This window comes from Rhipicephalus microplus, chromosome X (genome assembly GCF_043290135.1).
Source record: "Rhipicephalus microplus isolate Deutch F79 chromosome X, USDA_Rmic, whole genome shotgun sequence".
NCBI lineage: Eukaryota > Metazoa > Arthropoda > Arachnida > Ixodida > Ixodidae > Rhipicephalus > Rhipicephalus microplus.
In genome coordinates this window covers 167,679,363-167,698,361 of record NC_134710.1, presented here as the reverse complement: position 1 = coordinate 167,698,361, position 18,999 = coordinate 167,679,363, and the positions used below count along the sequence as shown (strand labels likewise).

The 18,999-nt window shown below is 43.9% G+C and overlaps 1 protein-coding gene across 1 annotated transcript in view; it reads right to left on the bottom strand.

Annotated features, from left to right (window-relative positions):
- Nucleotides 1-18,999, bottom strand: part of LOC119177147 (zinc finger protein 341) — a 79,514-nt gene that overhangs the window by 26,101 nt on the left and 34,414 nt on the right. The window contains exons 7-9 of the mRNA XM_037428544.2: nucleotides 6,207-6,371; nucleotides 3,473-3,583; nucleotides 3,238-3,354 (exon numbers count right to left, since the gene is read on the bottom strand). Coding sequence (XP_037284441.2) covers nucleotides 3,238-3,354; nucleotides 3,473-3,583; nucleotides 6,207-6,371 — 393 coding nt within the window. The remainder of the gene's footprint in view (nucleotides 1-3,237; nucleotides 3,355-3,472; nucleotides 3,584-6,206; nucleotides 6,372-18,999) is intronic.

Below are 18,999 nucleotides of genomic sequence, written 5' to 3'. Positions count from 1 at the left end.
TTGGGCCTTGTCCTTTAAGTTTATGCACCCTATTATAAACCTTGCTGACGTCTGTGTAGGAGTTTATTGAGGATGTATAGCGTGTCCAGCTTTCCCGTTTGGCTATACGGCGAACACGCCTGCCATTCGCTTTGCAACTTTTAAAGGTTATCAAGTTTTCTGCTGTTGGGTTGTGAGAAAAAGTCCTCCATGCTTTGTTTTGCCGTTTTTTAGCAATTTCACACTTCCGATTCCACCATGGCTTTGTGTTAACCTTATCATTCCTGGACTGCGGTATGCACTTTTTTGCACAAGTAAGAACATATTCAGAAATATAGTTGGCCATCTCTTCTACTTCCAGATGGTCTACCTCTTCGAGGTGTAGTGTACATAGCTCTCTGAATTTCACCCAGTTTGCAACATGAAAGTTCCACTTTTTAGGATAAGACGGCCGGTCAACCCACTGTTTTGTTACTAAAAGAGTTGGAAAATGGTCATTTCCATATGGATTATTAATAACTTTCCAATCTAAGTAAGGTAGGAGTGACGGTGACCCAATGGCTAAATCTATGCATGAATATGTATTGTGTGTGGTACTGAAGTATGTTGGCTCTGCCTTATTGAGCAGACAGGCTCCAGATGCGAGAAGACAGTTTTCTATTGCACGACCTCTCGCATCACATTTGGTATGACCCCATAGCAAACTGTGAGCATTAAAATCTCCAATTAACACATATGGTTCTGGAAGCTGATCAATAAGCTTTTCGAACTCTGTTTTATTGAATGGTTCGTCAGGGGCTATGTAGATCGAGCAGATAGATATAAGACGGTTGAATAGAATAGCGCGAACAGCCGCAACCTCAAGAGAGCTTTGTAGCACAATGTGCTGGCATGCTACGCTCCTTTGTGCAATGATGGCCACACCTCCAGAAGAGAAATTGACACCATTTCGATCTTTACGAAAAACCACATATTGAATTAAGAAATTCACATGAGTCGACATTAAATGAGTTTCTTGAACACAGAACACTTTTGGCTGATAGTCATTAAGCAAGTCTTTGATATTATCTAGGTTATTAAATAGGCCTCTGGCATTCCACTGTAGTATTTGTATGTCCATTTTAGATGTGTTTTGTGTTGTGTGCTCAAGGATGGAAAGTAAGCTCATGGACAAAACAGAATGGTACCATAACCTTTCAGGTTATGGAAAACGAAACTTATTTTACAGGGCTTTTTGGAGGCCCTGTAATTTGTCTTTTGTCTTTTTTGGAGCGGTCGAGAGAAACTCGCCACTCCTTCGGCGCTGCAGGTGCCGTTTGACTGGCGGTTGTGTCCATAGCTTCATGAGAAGCGTTGGACCGTCGCTCTGCCGAGCGGTCCCTGGGCGTTGTGGGCTTCGGCTCAAGATACGAAGCCTTCAAACCCTCTACACCGGACGTCGACAGGGTTCCCGCAGTCGGCCCGTTACCCTGGCTCGTGCCGCCAATGCATGTCGACGCCCGTGGTGGGGCCTAGTTGACTGAGGCCAGAGCAGCCTTGGCTGCTCCCGCAGTAGGGGCAAGCGGCGGTCGCTCCAGCACGCTGTGCGTAGCTTGGGCGGCCACCTGATGCTGTGGTGGTGAGGGGGCAGCACCACTTCAGCAAATGATTTTGTTGCATAGAAAGGGGAGACCCGATGCCTTGCTTCGCGGAAACTGATGTTGTGGGTGACTTTGATGGTAATAATTTCTTTTTCTTTTTTTCCATGCTGTGCAGGATCTAGAATACGCCGCGTGTTCTTCATCACAGTTCGCACAGTGGGGTTCGGCCTTGCAGTCATCATCTGCAGAGTGGCCTGTGATACCACACCGTGCACAGGTGAGCTGCCCACGGCAACTCTGAGAAGCATGTGTGAATCTTTGGCACTTGAAGCAGCGCCGCGGATTCGGAATGTAGGGTCTCACAGACAGTTTTAGGTAGCCGGTAACTAATTCTTGCGATAGTGTGGAGCACCCGAAGGTCACAATTATGTGCTTGGTTGGAGTTTCTTTGTTTTCTCTTCTCACTACGATACGCTGTACGTGAATGACATTTTCGTCCTTCCAGCCAGCCAGAAGCTCATCATTTGTTAGGTCTTTTAGGTCATCGTCTGACACAACGCCTTTGACAGTGTTCATCGTTCGGTGCGCAGAGACGGTTACGGGCTTGTCCCCAAATGCTACTAATTTTTCTAGTTTCTGACACTGTGTCTTGTCTTTAACTTCTACCAGCAAGTCTCCGCTTGCCATCTTTGTAGCCTTATAGCCAGTTCCGATAGTCTCGGTTAGGCACCTGGACACGAGGAATGGGGAGATGTTGCGAGCTTTTTTGTCCGAGTTTTTGCAATGAATAACGTGGTACTTAGGGAAATGGTCTTGTTTTTCCGAAATCGGCATTACATTTGCTTCGGTGCGCCACCTTTTGAAGGGGCGATCAATAGATAAGGGGTTTCGTGATCCCATAGAAAAGTGCAGTTCCTTCAGTAATGGCGCCTACCACCCACCACGGAGCCCAACAAGGGGACGTGGCAGAACATGTAAACATGTCTGCACAACGCCAGTAGTACGCCATTGCCATAACCTGATATATCTATCCAAGTTTGGATATTTACACCAGGTTAACCCTTGCCGCCAGGAAAAATTGGAAGTAAAATGAAGTGAGGAGAAGACAGGAAAGATGTAAAGTGAGAACGAAAGACGAAGATGTAGGGAGAGAGAGATAGGAAAAGGCGACTGCCGATTTCCCCTGGGTGGGTCAGCCCAGGGGTGCCATCTACGTGAAGCCGGGGCCAAAGGGGTGTGTTGCCTCTGCCGGGGGGCTTTAATGGTCCAATCACCCAGCGTCGGCTCAACCCCCAGGATCCCTTTTTCCCCGGACACGGCAAAGCCACGCACGGCTAGGCGTGGGAGGGAGTAGAAACTCCCCCGTTAGCTCGGGTCCGTGGTGTCGCACCACAATGAAAATAACAAGCTACTATATGCTAATGCACTCATGGGTCAACTCACTCAGATTCATACACACTCGAATCAAGCCGTGAGTATGAGCTTTAGTGGGTACGAGTGAGCCATATATTGGCGAGTTTGAGTTTGAGCGAGTCCGGCTGACAAAAATTTTGACAAGTCTGAGTAAGCTCCACCTTCTTTGCCGACTTACACAAACCATACCCAGCATAATGCCATTAGTACATATAACACCTCGAAGCACTAAATCACTGCATATTCTGGATGCAACGATAGATACCTTTTCCTGCTTATGGAATGTCAGGTGACTCTTGAGCTCAAAGTAAGTCTTCCCCACAAAAGGACAGAATGGGCAGCTATAGCTGTTCACCAGGGCTACGTCATCTGCAGTAACCGCCTGAAAAGAGCTCACATTTTAAAAAACGAGCATGAAGAAGAACAAAAATGCATCATGTATAGCAGAAACTGCACTAAAAAGGGAACAGAGAAAGTGGTAAAGTGCCCAGGTTTTCGACCTTCTTGATTCCTGCATTGTCATCCTTGCCGTTAGGGTCTTCCACAGATGACTGTGAGCCATCTGAAACAAGCTGTGGTGGCAGTGTACACGACAAGCCATTGGGCCAAACCTGTTACAAAGAAACAAAAATAGGTTGACTAACAACATAAATTCAACAAAAGGAGTTGTAATTTGCTGTAACACAATGTTCAAAACCAAATTTTATAATCAAACAGACAATGACTTTGACATCAGAAAGTTTTGCTAATGAATGTTCCCACAGTTTGCATGCTGGTAGCGGCAAAACATTCAAGGTGTTTCAAGAAATGTATCCACAAAAATTGTCTGAAACAATGGGTAGAGAGAGCGAGAGAAAGACCTTTAGCAAATAAGACCCTCAAAAAGTCATTTTTTGCTGCCTTTCAAATTACTCTTTCTATAGCACCAGATATCTTAGGATGACTACAGACAGCAATTATGTTAGTAATTAAAGAAATCCACTTAGCTTTTCATTTAGTGCTATATAAAAGAAACTCGACCAAATTCACCAGCAAAACTGAAACCAGAGCATCGATTAGCGCAACTAACAAACTACCAGAATGAGATTACTGTTCATGAAAACAATTTCACTGGTGTCAGTTTTCTTGCATTTATTATATGCGACATGCATGTTCGATCGCAAACACAGCAGGCACACCCACAAAGCAAACTGATAAATTGTTATTTAAGCACAATAGGTCAATAATATCTAGTATTTTATATCCAAGGACCATGAAATGATTATGAGAGATGCTGCAGTGGAGAACTCTGGAAATTTCGACCCTCTCGTGTTAAGAGGAGATGCTTCCTTAAAAAAAAAAAAGAAATTATTTTGATCTGTGGCCAAGGGCAATTAAATATCATTTATATAGGTTTTTATGACAATATCAAATATGTAATCAACTTTATATGAAGTTGCACAGTTTTGTTTTGTACCATGACAATGTGTAATATACAGCTCTTCTGTGGACAAACTTTAACTGCAAGCAGACCTTTATGATAATGAGCCATTAATAACTCATATTGCTCAACATTAAGTGCAGAATGCAAATAACTATAAAGAAAGTTCATATAATAAATGAACAAGAAAAAATGTAATGTGAGAAGTCTTAAAATTCTGAGCCTATACTAATTGCTTACTTCAAGTTTATAATAATTGTATAGGTGATATGAGCTTTTAACGGAAATAACTGCGCTCTTCTGATGTTAAAAAATATGTGACAAAAATTTCATCGCGATCTGGCGATAAGAAATGCCAAAAAAATGATGCCCAAACTCCAATTTATTTCTAACTGCATGCCTCAACCAATTAAAAGTCAATTATTATGTTATTTTCAAATACTAGCTATAATTGGTGTTTCTAGTGATGTTATATATTATTTTAAACTAGCTGTATTTAGTGTCTCTGGTGATGTTAGGATATATGCAACAAAGAAAAAGTGAACTCAGCAAACAAATATGGCATTTCCCTAATTTTCAAGCATTTTTCAACACATTTCTTGAAGTGCCTCATATATTCACCTAAAAGTTTAAGCATTTGCTCCATCTGAGAAGTACCTTGACCCTCTGGAAGCTTCAGGGCTTGTTACCCAATATGAAAGGCGGAAGCTGCCTAAAATGCGTCCATTTGTGTTGTGTTGTCTGCTCGTCATCTTTGACGTTGGCTCATCTACTTTATCGATACTTGCTCCAAGCAGTTAGAATAACGCGCAAAAACCTCTTCGGAAACACCACCTCGCCTTTATTTTGGATGTTCAGAAACCCATTTGCACAAGACGCATTTGCTGGCGTTGATGAGAAATGCAGTCCATTTCATAACAGCGTTCATTCTAGGGTAAAGTGTGGGATTGGGCTAGTTCTGGTGCTTTCACAGAGTTCTTTTTAGACAGCCCCATATGCATTTAGCACTACTAACCTTGCTTTTTACGGAAAATACTGGATCTTTTATCTACAGTGCTCTGAAGATTCAGTCTATGCTCTTTCAGCGGACATGCCATAGCGCTCTTAATTCCTACATGGCACTTGAGTGGAACAGCTAATTATTGGCACAGACAACAATGCATAAACGCAGGTTGTTTCACATCCTCAATGCATCACTAAGTTGCGGTGCCATCTGCTCAGCAGGCATAAAACCACTTTTACGGCTTCGCATTGCCTCAGTTGTTCAAGCAACATCAAAACAAACAAGCAATCTAAATAATAGCGATAACACCTGATGCTTTGCCCTCAGCGTTAGATTGGACAAAGCAATGACAGTTTGTGCAACCTATTTCTTGCTATCTAGGCAAAGAGCCAGTAAAAAGCATGAATTGGGATGGAAGCGGGCGGTCTGGGCAGTATGGGGGCTTCCATGTTGTTGTGCATCATCGCAGTCAGGGTGATTATTATGTTACGAGTGGGTAATTGCAACAACAATTCAGAAAATGCGAAGTGCATGCACGAAGGGCCTAATGTACCGAGCATAGCTGTAACAAATCATGCAGGAAGCGCAGCAAGAACCCTTGTATCTTGTTTATAAAGACACAATTACACCCGGAACTATATTATGTGCTACACAGGCATACTGCCTGTGTACTCCTTGTAGCTTTGGCAGCGCTGCAAGGTAATTGTGAAGAGTATAGCAGCATACAGCATCTCTACTTTTTGTGTACATAGCAAAAGAACATGTAAAAACAGATGTTTCGTTTACAACAAGAGCAAAACGTTTTCTTTACCTTGTGCGTTTGCATGTGCTTTTTCACATTAGACTTTTGGGCAAAGCCACGACCACAGATGACACATTGAAACGGTTTTTCCCCTGTGTGTGAGCGAATATGCTGCTGCAGGTCAAAGTTTTTACAGAAGGCCTTGCTGCAGAACGGGCACGTCTGAGTCTTCCCCTAGAACAAATTTGGCAAAAATATTCAATGTTTGTTTACAACCCCACTGACATGAAGTGCTCTGCATAATTCTGCCAAGACATGACACATTCCTATTTGAAATATCCATTCTATGAAATAACAAATGGCAACCAATGAAGAATTTTGAAAGACATAAAGTGATTCGTAAGACAGAAAAATAGCTCTTAAACCGAAAATGAAATTCTAGTAATTACCTCATCTAAATAGACAAACAAACGGAATGGCTGCAGTTATTCAACATAAGAACATGGTAAGAAAATGTTCATAATCCGTAGACAATGCACCCATTAAAATGCAATAGAAATATGCTGCTGTATGTAGAAGGAAGCCAACAATCTCACATAAATGACTGTGGTAGCTTAGCATGCAAGGTGTCACACTGCTAAGCCCAAGGACACAGATCTGATTTATGGCCGCAATGGTTGCATTTCAACAAGAGTGAAATGTAAAGAACACCCATGTGCTTTGATTTAGCAGCAGGTCAAAAAGTCTGAAGTGATTGAATTTAACCCAAAAGTCCGCCCCTCTTCGCTGACATGCGTCATAATCATATCACAGTTCTGGCACATAAAAAAGCCCACAAATCTACCGTCCTTTATCACTTTTCTGTTTTGCACTGCAATAAAAAGTGCAGCGTCTAAAGTGTGCAACCTTGCCATGATTTGTCTGGAAAGTGAACAGAAAATTTTAAAACAGAACTGAATATCGTTGGTGTGGCGAAAGCCCACAACTTTGGTTGGTGGAGGTGATGACGATTGCAGTGCTGGATGAAGTTGAAAACTGAAACCGCATGCAGTGTTTGCAGGCTTCATAAAGTTCTGTTTAATAATAAAACAATATCATAATGATTGTCTAAAGCATGCAAATTGTCCAATAAAGCATTATTACCACGGTTTCTCCAGCTTTGTTTAGACAGCATGAAAAAGCACCAGAGTCGAGCAGGAAAGTTGATCTGTTCCAGCAACTTTGGTATGTCAGCGTTGGGAAACGAACTGCAATGGTTCCACTCATGCCAAATTTGCAACTAAAACAAACATAAGATGTGCTTCACAAAAGAACAGAAGGCCCTTGCTGTGTTTCAGTTATGTTCAGGTTTTCCACGCTGCATAAATGATACGAGAGCCAGTACGGAGCCCTTGGTAAAGCGAAACGTGATGGCAAAACCTTCTTCTATGTTGAACCTCAATGAATACTGGTGTGCACTTTACGCACGAGGACCCACCCAACATTATTCAATTACATTGGACTCACTGGTGTGGTCCGAAAATTTTGAAGTCAGTCGCGCTGCTATTGATCTAAAGCACTTTTTTTTTCTGTTTTCTTGAATGGCACCAAACGCAGCGCTCACATTTCTCTGCCGTAGGCAGGCAGGCTAAAGCCGGCAGCGCCACCAAGTGTTTCTTTGAATGTGTAAGAAAAAAAGTAACAATTACTCTCTGGATTAACCTAAAGCTACTTGAAGTGTGCAAACTACAATTTCAAGTTATACATGCTTACTTTGAGGCGAAATGAGTCAACCTGTAAAGATTTCTTGTCTTGATAGTAGACTGAACCCCATCACTGATTGGCAATTCTAGGGGTCATCCTTTGTCAACTTTCAACATATTAAAATTATAATTCCTTTTTTATGGGATAAAAGCATGCTCACTGCTGCTAGTGTGATGACTTATCTTCTCATTTTCGCCACAACCAGAAAAATGTTTACGAGCGGTAGACCTTTAGAGCTTCAAGGACCTTTATTTTATGTGCTGCCTATTACGTCACACACTTGCATAACAGACCACTGATGTCAGCGATGGGACAATAACGTATTTACTCCCATTATTTGCGCACTTTTTTTCACGATTTTGGGGCTCCGAAAAAGGGGTGCGCAAATTACGCGGGGATTTCTCGAACGCATACGACATAATGTGCAATAGTCCTAACGTCCCCAGTATATACACTAAATATAATAAAATGAAGCATAGACAAAGTGTACTTGTTAATTAAACAGCGTTAGCACGTACTTTAACCAGCCAGATCCGGTCACGCGCGGTCTAGTCGGAATCACTGATTGAAATTTTCTATTGAGAATCATCGTCACGAGCACTGTCACCACCCTCCTAAAGTGCATCGTCCTCAGTTCTGTTGAGCGCGTTCGAATGCCCCATTTTCTCGATCTCGACAATGCTGGGAGAAACTAGGTCCCGTGACATGGCAATACCGAAGGACCTAAGCATTCGCATATAATTGAAGAGGCACTCTTCAACGGCATAAAACTTGTATTAGGAAGCGTGCACTCTGCTCTCTCCTGTACCGATCGCGCCGATCATCACACATTAAAGTTCATGCTGAAGTGCTTGGCGCCGGCACGGTTCCAGTTTTCTTTGGCAAACTTCCCAACAGCGAGGTTGAATTATGCCCCTCCCCCCCCACACATATACATATAATTACCGTAGGCCATCGCAAAACAACAGTAAAAACGTGATGGACGGATGGCAAACACCCACTCGTCTGTTTCATGCTTTGTTGATGCCGCCCAGTACGGCGTTCCACTCACTTTGCAGTAGTATCCGAAAATACTTAGGGTCAAATTAGGCCGTAGGTCCTTCCCATTGCCACACAAAAAGTTGTCTAGGCCACAGACAATATCCTTTCGCATGCTTCAGACGGGAAGATACCCTAGCCTTGTAACCTATAGCCATTACTCCGATATTTCAGAACTTTGTCCAGGCTGCCACAATCGCAGTGATTTTAGCCACATGCCTAGAAGGTGCCCCTCTTTACAAGAAAAAAATGAAGAATTTTCCGAAAATTCCTTTCATTTAATGCTCACGAGCCCGGTTCTCATCCAACAACTCAAGGCTGTCCAGAAGGCCCACAATACGGCAGTGAGGCTAGACCTGCCCGTCTCTACGTGGGAGCGGCCCGCGATCCTACCCCTTTAAAACGGGGGTGGAATCCTTCAGGACCACAATAAAGTTTTTCATCCATTCATCCATCCACCCATCTTCAACGGCATAAAACTTGTTTTAGCAAGCATGCACTCTGCTCTCTCCTGTACCAAACGTGCCAATCTTCACACATTGTTCATGCTGAAGTGCTTGGCGGCGGAGCGGTTCCAGTTTTCTTTAGAAAACTTCACAATAGCGAGATTGAATTTTGCCCCCCCCCCCCCACATATACATATAATTACCGTAGGCCATCACAAAAAAACAGTAAAAACGTAGCAACGGACGGATGGCAAAACCTAAACTTCCAAAATCAACCAAGCGTGCGTAGTAGCGCGGCGAACACAGAAAACGAAGAGAACAATTGGCGCGAAAGGCACTCGCACGCCTCCGATGCAGAAAGTTGTCCGTGCCTTGACACGAGCGTACGTTTCTATGGTAGAGATTGTAGAGATAGGGGGAGGGAGGCAAACGCTCGAGCAGTTTCGGCGGGTACGAAACCTAGTTCGGGGGAAGTCCTTGGAAGAAGGGGCTTCGCACTCCCAGCCCGTTTTATTGCGTTCGCCGACTTGGAGAGGCGCACCAGTTCAAGGCATCCAAAAGTCCAAAGTCTCTTCGTTTGCACGCCGGTTGCACCACGGAAATTTATTAATATTATCATTATTATTTAATTATTTATTTATTTTTCGCTTCCTTTCCATGATTCTCTTCTTTTTTTTTATTTTTTCCATTTTGCGCCGATTTCTTTTTTCTGTATTTTCACTATTTGATTTTTCTGAAGCGTGTATGTATTGTATTGTTTATTTGTATTGTTTTATTTTTGCATGTGCCAGCACTAAGACCTCATGATTGTTGCAGGGCATGTTAAGTAAATAACTGATTGCTTAATAATAGTAAGAACGAGTCGACGCCACCCTCCCAATTCACGTAAAAATAGGAAGGGGGCTCAGGTACTTGCTAGGAAACTTGAAGGGCCCCTAAAATAGAAAAAAGGCACCTAATTTCTGCAGCCCGGTAGGGAGCACGGTGCAGTGCTACAGCAGTTTCTTTCTCGCCTTCCCTTCCTGCAGCCCTATCTCCTCCTTGTTGTGGAATGTCCCCCAGCACCAATGCTTTTTTTTATTTCTGTCCAGTAGAAATGCAGGCTTCTCAACGGGCGTCGTCGATCCACCTTAGATCAGGGAGTGGTCATGATTCAGGGAGTGGCCTGGTTAGCAACCATCGCCAGTCGGCGTGCCTGGCATGTCAACGACCGGCGAAAAAAGAACACCTGCCTTTGGCGCTCTGCCACAGGAGTTTGAAAGCGAAAGCATCTTCTTAGTTTGTTCGGTAACACAAAGCGCAAAGGCGTAGCATAGCGGCGAATAACATGCACTGCCCAACTGCATGGTCAAGTGGCGCCAGTTATTGAAGATAAGCAAGAACTCGTAAACACAAAGTGTAGGTTCTCTGAGATTTAAAAGTGTGCCACGAAGCCTGCAACATTGATTGTTTTACTATGTTCTCCGAAAATGGTGCCGAATCCACGCAAATACATTGCTGTCGAAGCTTAAGGATATGAATCTAAAGCAAGTAAACGCACCAGTACGTAGCTAACGAGCTACAGAGTGCGGGACGGTCACTTGATAGATTCCAGATGGACGGATAGCACCACGAACGGCAGCACAATATATCTCAAAACAACGTATCTTTTATGGAGCCAGCGTGACTGCCAATATTGTCATCTACCACTAATAATCAGCCACTCATCCGGCTAAAGTGATGACAAAGCACTGATCAGAAACATGTGAAACTATACGGCGCAGATGGCTCACTGTAGCTGAAGGGAGGTTTAGGAGAAACACCTGTGTCGCCGATAGCCAGCACTATAGCTGATGCGGTGAGTTGAAAGGGAACTAGCGCTGCAGTGGCTAGAATAGGGAAGTGCGATATTTGGCAAGCGGCGCCTACGGAGTGCACTGAAGCCTCGGCGGAGGAGACGCGAGGGGGTGCGCACAGTCGTTTATACATTGTTTGCATGTTTCCGACAGTTTCGTTGGGCGTGTTCGTTCCCGTTTTTTTTTTTATTGCGGATGCACTCTGACACCAATGATTCTGTATGCACTCTCATGGAACGAAAACAAAGTCATTGATTCATCCCAAGATGCACTACAGGCTACAAGTCATCTAAAAAGAAACGGGCATTGTTCGGCGTTCCAAAGGACGAAGCTCTGTTAGCACAGTGGTGGAGAGCGATTCCGCACGCTGACAAGCTGCTTCAAGAAAACATGGCTGTGTGCGAGCTGGACTTCGACGAGAGGCACATCTCCTGGCACCTCGAGCACACTGTAAGCAGCGAAATAGTCAGCATTGAAAGGGGTAGGCCCATAGGCGTGCGCAGGATTCCCTTTCAGGAAAAGGGGGGGGGGGGGTGAAGGTTCATTGTAGCCCCTCCTCCCTATTAAGTTAGTGTATGAGGCATATTTTGCTCCCCCCTTTACGTGACTAAAAGAGTGCCCCGTCACCTAGTCAATGTATAGAGCAGATTTAGCGCTCTCCTGCCAGATGACTAGGGGGGGCACCCCCCCCCCCCCTTTGTGCCCCCATTGCGTGGACGCCTATGGGTAGGCCTTTCAGAGAAGCTCTTCGCATTTGCAGATGCCCTTGAAATCACTTTTTCAAAGTGGTTTAGCTACAACGAGCTTTACAGTGACAGCTTGGAAGAGCTTCTTTCCTGCTAACAAAAAAATATATATATATAAATATACATTTATACTACTACATACGGGACTGCATAGAAGGCCGAACATGACCCGCGCGCGCTTCACTGGGCTTGGTGGCACCGTTCGGAGCATCATGCTAAACTACGTGCTCTTCGTTATACAGGTTGGTGATAAACGGTCCTTTGTTAAATGTACTAAAACTAGTTACGTTGGACTAGTTGTGCTGCCAAGCCCACAGTACATGTTGTTTTGCTACCTGCAGTGTGTTCGCGTGATATTTTTGTTATTACAACTGAGTGGTGACGTAGAAGAGAACCCAGGTCCTGACAAAATAGATCAAATACTAAAGGCCGTCAATGAACTTAAGACATCTCATACAGCTCTTGAGACGGGTCTTAAAGATGTCCAGCTAAGGCTATCTCAGATTGAAAGTACCCTTACGTCATTAAAGCAATGTCAGGAGAAGATAGAAAAATGTGAAGCAACCGTATCGGCTATGCACAGTGAGTTCACTGAAATGCACAACAAAATAGAAGAACTAGAAAATAGAAGCTGCCGAAACAATATCATTATCTATGGTCTTAAAGAAACAGAACAAAAACCAGAAATGGTGCAACAACTTGTGACGCGAGGGATATTTTCTGAAATGTTGGGCATCGAAGTGAAATCTGTTGAGTGTATGCACAGGCTCGGTCTTCGGAAGCCTAACCGCGACCGACCGGTTATATTGCGCTTCTATGATTTTACAGAAAAAATGCTGGTATTACGAAACTGTTATAAACTAAAAAATACACCCATATCTGTATCAGAAGACTATTCTAAGTTTGTTCGTGAAACTCGGAGGAAGCTGTGGCAGGCGTCTGCGCTGAATCGCAGTAACGTAGATAAGGTGACACTAGTTTACGACAAACTTAAAATCAACGGAGAACGCTTCACATGGAATGAAATGGAAAATAAAATGGTAGCCGTGAAACGTGCTGGTACCGATGGTCACAATAAGCCAAGCACTTCTCAAGCGTGACCGAAAACAAAAGAGCCACTTACGCTGCTTTGCTTTAATGCAAGAAGTATCGTAAACAAAACACAGCAGTTGGAAGAACTGTTACTTTTGTATGAACCTGATGTAGTGGTCATTACGGAAACGTGGCTAAACCCTGATATTCACGATTCAGAGATAGTGCCACCAGCATACGCACTGCTTCGTACAGATCGGGATGGCCGTGGCGGGGGCGTGGCCATCGCCATTAAACGAAACACGCCTTTTCATAAAGAAAGTGGCATTGCTGGTCACGAAAGTATGTGGTGTTCAATCCTTATTAATAACATCCCTGTGTTGATTGGTGGAGTATACCGGTTTCCGGGTGCTCCTGATGAATACCTTGTAAAGCTACAGAACTTTCTTCACGGCTGTGTAGGTGAGCGAACGAAACTAATACTTACTGGTGATTTTAATATGCCGGGAATAAACTGGGACACTTTTGCCATTGGAAATACTGCTGCTAAAGGTTCAGATATACTTTTTGACATTATGTTTAGTCACTCGTTGACACAGCTGGTGATAGAACCGACTCGCATCCACGGGTCGGCATGTTCAGTGCTTGATCTTGCATTTGTGTCTGGCTCATTAACACCACAAATAAGTATTGAAGAGGGAATCTCTTGTCACAAGCTCATTCTGTTGACATTTCATGGCATGGGCAGCCGCGCATCACACGCAACGACGCGCATATCAGTTAAAAATTACTACAGAGCGAATGACGAAAGTGTTATAGATTTTCTTGAAGCATCACAAGACGATTTCTTTAATACATCATCGGGTGTCGTGGATCTATGGGACAAACTAAAATCTGGAATCACGCATTGTGAATCAACCTTCATACCTACTAAGCTAAAAAAAACTAAGCGTAAAACGCCGTGGATTACGAGAAACATAATCCACCTAAAGAGAAAAGTACGACGACTCCGCAAACATAAAAAGAAATCCGTTGCGCTCAATGAGCTTTCACGCCACTTAAAAACGGAAATAAAGATGGCAAGAGACCACTTTTTCTCAAGCACTCTGACTGAGTTTATGACAAATCAACCACGTAAATTTTGGAAGTACTTATCAAAGCCAAATAGCATAGTAACTAAAATGGAAATATCGGGTAGTCTTGTTGAAGATGCACGGATTATTGCAGATGCTTTCAACATTTACTTCCAAACAATTTTCACGCGTACGCAGCCTTCATTTTTACCATCGTCTAACAGTGAAAATCACCTGCCAGAGTTAACAATAACAGAGTCTGGCATACTTAACCTGCTTCTTCAACTCGATGTCAAAAAATCGCAAGGCCCGGATGAAATTTCTAATGCTTTTCTTAAGCGCTATGCCGCTCAGCTAACCCCTTTTCTGCAAAAGATATTTTCCTTATCATTAGAAACAGCTGCACTTCCTGATGATTGGTTGTGTGCAAAAGTAATTCTTATCCATAAAAGTGGGAACAAACAACTGATAAACACATAGGGGCCAATATCACTGACAAGTACATGCTGCAAGCTAATGGAGCATATAATACACAAGGCACTTATGAACTATCTAGAGGAAAATAATCTGCTATATCCGAACCAACACTATTGATTCTAGACTGCAAATAGATGCAATATTTATTGATTTTTCTAAGGCATTAGGCCGCATTCTGCACTCGTTGCTCATACAAAAACTTGAATCATTTGGGGTTGACTCAAAAATAGTCCATTGGATTGCCGCTTATCTTTCCAACCGCACCCAGTATGTTTCTTTTAATAATAGCGAGTCCGACCGTACCGACGTGTTCTCTGGTGTTTCCCAAGGGTCCGTACTAGGACCAACACTCTTTCTCATACACATCAATGACATCTACACTGCTATGGAACCAGGTATTACAATGAGGCTTTTTGCAGATGACTGCGTCATATACTCTCCCACTAGCACTACAGAAGACCAGGTGAAACTTGACAAATCTTTAGAAAATATTGGGCAATGGTGTGAAAAACATGGTATGCAAATTAATACTGACAAAACCATGCGCATTACAATTTCCCATAGAAAGACACCACTTCACTTTCAGTACAACTTCTCTGGGGCAGACATCAAGCACGTAAATACCGTAAAGTACCTGGGGGTCACAATAACATCATCGTTAAAGTGGGATGTCCACATTAATCAAATTTCTGTACGTGCATTTAAACAACTAGGTTTTTTAAGCCGTAAACTAACTGGAACTTCCCCTCAAGTTAAACTAACAGCGTACAAGACGCTCATTAGACCCATCCTGGAATATGCAGCTACAGTTTGGAACCCGCACAAAAAGAACATGATTGATACATTGGAAAAGATTCAAAACCGGGCTCTTAGGTTTATTTTTTCAAAGTATGCCAGGCGGGAGAGTGTTTCCGAGCTGCGTTTGCAAGCACGTGTCGCAACTCTTGCTAGCCGCCGAAAATTAGCCAGCCTGAAATTTCTTTTTCTTCTTTCAAACAACCTGGTAAATTAAATAAGGATGATTACCTTAAAGTTCCGCACCGTCACTCCAGTAGAACTAACAATGACAAATGCATGCGCCCTTTCCTGTCACGTTGTAACACGTTGAGGTATTCTTTTTTTCCCGCAGCTATAGAGATGTGGAATGACTTGCCAAATGACGTCAGTGCGCAATCACCTGAGTCATTTTCATCGCTGTTGGAAATTCATTTGGAGGCATTGCAATAGATCCTGTGCTGTCTTCGCCGAAATAAAGGTTAAAACAGTGTATTGCGCATGTGCTCCCACATTGCTGCATGTGCTTGGCCGCCTGCATCTGCGTGTCAGTGTTACCGTTGATGTTATCATGCTGGGTAGTTTTTTTCGGTGAAACACATGTGCATTGTTCATTTATTGCTTCATACTGTTATATCGTTATTTTTCTTTCCTTTTCATCTTTCGAAATGAAGCGTTGTTTGCTCTGTACGCCCTCTCCTGTATAGGCCTGAAAAGGCCCACAGTATTGAATAAATAAATAAATAAATAAATATTTCATTGTTGAGGCTCGGACCATGTTTTGCACAGGCTGCGCAAAACATGGTCCGAGCCTCACCAATCAAATGACCAAGTTTTTTTCAGCTCACCTATTTGCGTTTTTACACAAAGGCACTCCACAATGAGCGAGCATCTTCCTGTGAAAAGAGGAAGTATCTGAAGCTCAGGCGCGTCACCTAGGTTTGCAGCCCAAGGGAAACAATTTTTTGTGGGACGCTTGTGAACTATAAAACTATTTTTTCTTGGCGATAAAAAAAAAAGTGTGTGACCAATTATTAAGAATGCATTGTTGTGAACAGATAGTGAGTCACTACTCGGAAATGCGTTGTATGACCAGTGTGCAGAAAATAAGAGGTTTTCATCCATATACCGCTCGTGATTCTCATCTCTGAGGTTGACGTTATGAATGATGGGGCTTTATTTACAGATTAGTGCTTGAGGAAATGATGCTTCGCCGTGGAAGGTGTTGCAAGCAACGGCTCATAACGGAGTTCATCGTTTCACTCTTCTACCACTTCACATCGATAAAATGTTTCAGTGCCGTCACGTGCTCACTTCCGGCACCCGGTCGATGCTTTAGTTCAATCGCACACCTGTGTAGGCATCCTGTAATTCCAGAAGCTAATTAACATATTTTCTCGGTCGCCATTTGAGGCCATGCACGAGCAACAAAATATATTTTAAATGTTCCACAATGCCCGCACGCGTGGTTGATTCCCGTCTCTGCGCAGCGCATCGCCGCCTTGAGTGACGTGCAAATGTGTGCCAGCGCCACCTGGCGGTTTCCTCCCAACGCACTACGCGCTAGCCAGCGCGTTCATCACACTTCCCTATTCTAGCCACTGTGCTAGCGCTCTCACAGGCGGGGAGGAGCCTTCGACGGGCTGCTCCAATGGGGGAGATCGAGCAGCCGTGGCTCAGGCATATAAAATTTTGCCTCAAAGTTACGTACAAACAAGTCCAGCAACAAGTTCTAAACACTACTGTCTGAAACCTTCAACGAGCATCATATAAAATAAATGCTAAATTTAGTATTTAGTCACATGTGCAAACTTGGCATATTAGGGAGCCCTGAAAAACGCAAATTCTAAATGTGCATAGGTGTTTGCAAGGTTCTCCACTGAAGGGGGAGCCAAGTTTTACCAAAGCTCCCCCCCTTCCCAACCTTACTGGCCGAATCAGAAGGAAAACCTTTGCAATAGGTGCAAAAATGAAAGTGCGAGCAAACAATATGCTTCTCATAATGGCGTGCCTTTGATCCTCAGCTATCCGAGGGTAAAGGTGGAAAGTAAGCAGTCCTCATAATGTAACATCAGGATCCTCAGCTGCCCCCAACGTGAATAACTAAACGTACAGCTCGATTTTTACAGTTACTCCTTCATGTACATGTATGGTGGACATTAATACTTTCAAACTTTTTTAGGAAGAAAGCCTTTAATGGCTCATACTTGCAATGCCCGACCCTCCATCTGTGCCCTGGAACAGTGCTAGCTGAGGCCTCTCCCGTAACACTTTCTCAGCAATCCCGTGATGGCACCGCGACATGCGTAGTAACACTTCTTCATCAGGCACAGGCTTTTTCTGAACACACTTTGGAATTTACAAAGTGTCCTTCAATTTTTTTTTCTTGCATATCTGCCACTGTTAAAGCCTTTGATTGATGATTTGATTGACTGATATGTGGGGTTTAACGTCCCAAAACCACTATATGATTATGAGAGACGCCGTAGTGGAGGGCTCCGGAAATTTAGACCACCTGGGGTTCTTTAACGTGCACCCAAATCTGAGCACACGAGCCTACAACATTTCCCCGTCCATCGGAAATGCAGCCACCGCAGCCGGGATTCGAACCCGCGCCCTGCGGGTCAGCAGCCGAGTACCTTAGCCACTAGACCACCGCACTGTTAAAGCCTTTGAGTGGGATCTTTGTGAGCCAATGAATGACCAGCTTCTCTTACTCCAACTGCCTAAGAGAAGCTTTGGATGACTATGTCTTTGAAACTTTGTCAAAGATTTCATAGTGTGGCCCGCAATGTTAAAGAATACCGTATTTACTCGATTCTACCGCGCCCTCGATTCTAACGCGCACCCGATTTCCACCGCGAAAAAAAAAAAAAAAAAAAAAAACGTAAGACATCGATTGCAACGCGCATCCATTTTCCTCGCTGGTCCGCACGATCACACCACTCGAAAAAACTACTCTTTTCGGGAGCGTCTTCCATTTAAATATGAGGTACGGGCGAAGCTTGTGCCCATTTGACATGTAACAGAGCATTGCCGTCACTGTAGTTTTACTGTGGACCGATGTCAGCACACGAACTTGCTTCGCCTCCTTCTTCTTGACGGTTGTGGTGCCAGGCATGTCGAAGTAAAGAGGCGTCTGATCGGCCTTCCCGATTTGCCCAAGGAGGTAGCCGTTGTTGCGCCGCAAGTTTAGGACGAACCTCTGAAAACTGTGAAGCTTTTCATCGTACTCCTCCGAAAAACTTTTCGCATATGCCCATTCGCCTTCGAAGGGAAAAGCCTTTCCTCTTCATAAAGTTAGTTAGCCAGCACCTGCCCGCTTTAAACTGGCTCCGCATTAGCCCTTTTTCTAAGGCTAACTGCATAGCCCGCACTTGAAGCAGTTCTGTCGTCACGGGCCGCTGTGCCGCTCACTGCTCAAGCACATACTCGGCGAGCAGCTCTTCAATTTGCAGAAACCGACCCTGCTGTGGTCCACTGAAGCCTTTGCGTGAAGCTTTGCTGTCGACAATCTTCTGCTTTTGTTTCCGCCGGTCCCGCACGCACGTTTCGGGAACTCCGAACGACCGCGATGCGGCCCGATTTCCGTCCGTTTCTGCACACGCGATGACTTTTCTTTTAAAAGCGGCATCGTGGTGCACTCGAGTTTTTGGAGTCTGCCCTTCCACGCCGTCGATGCTAATGCACTACTAGAT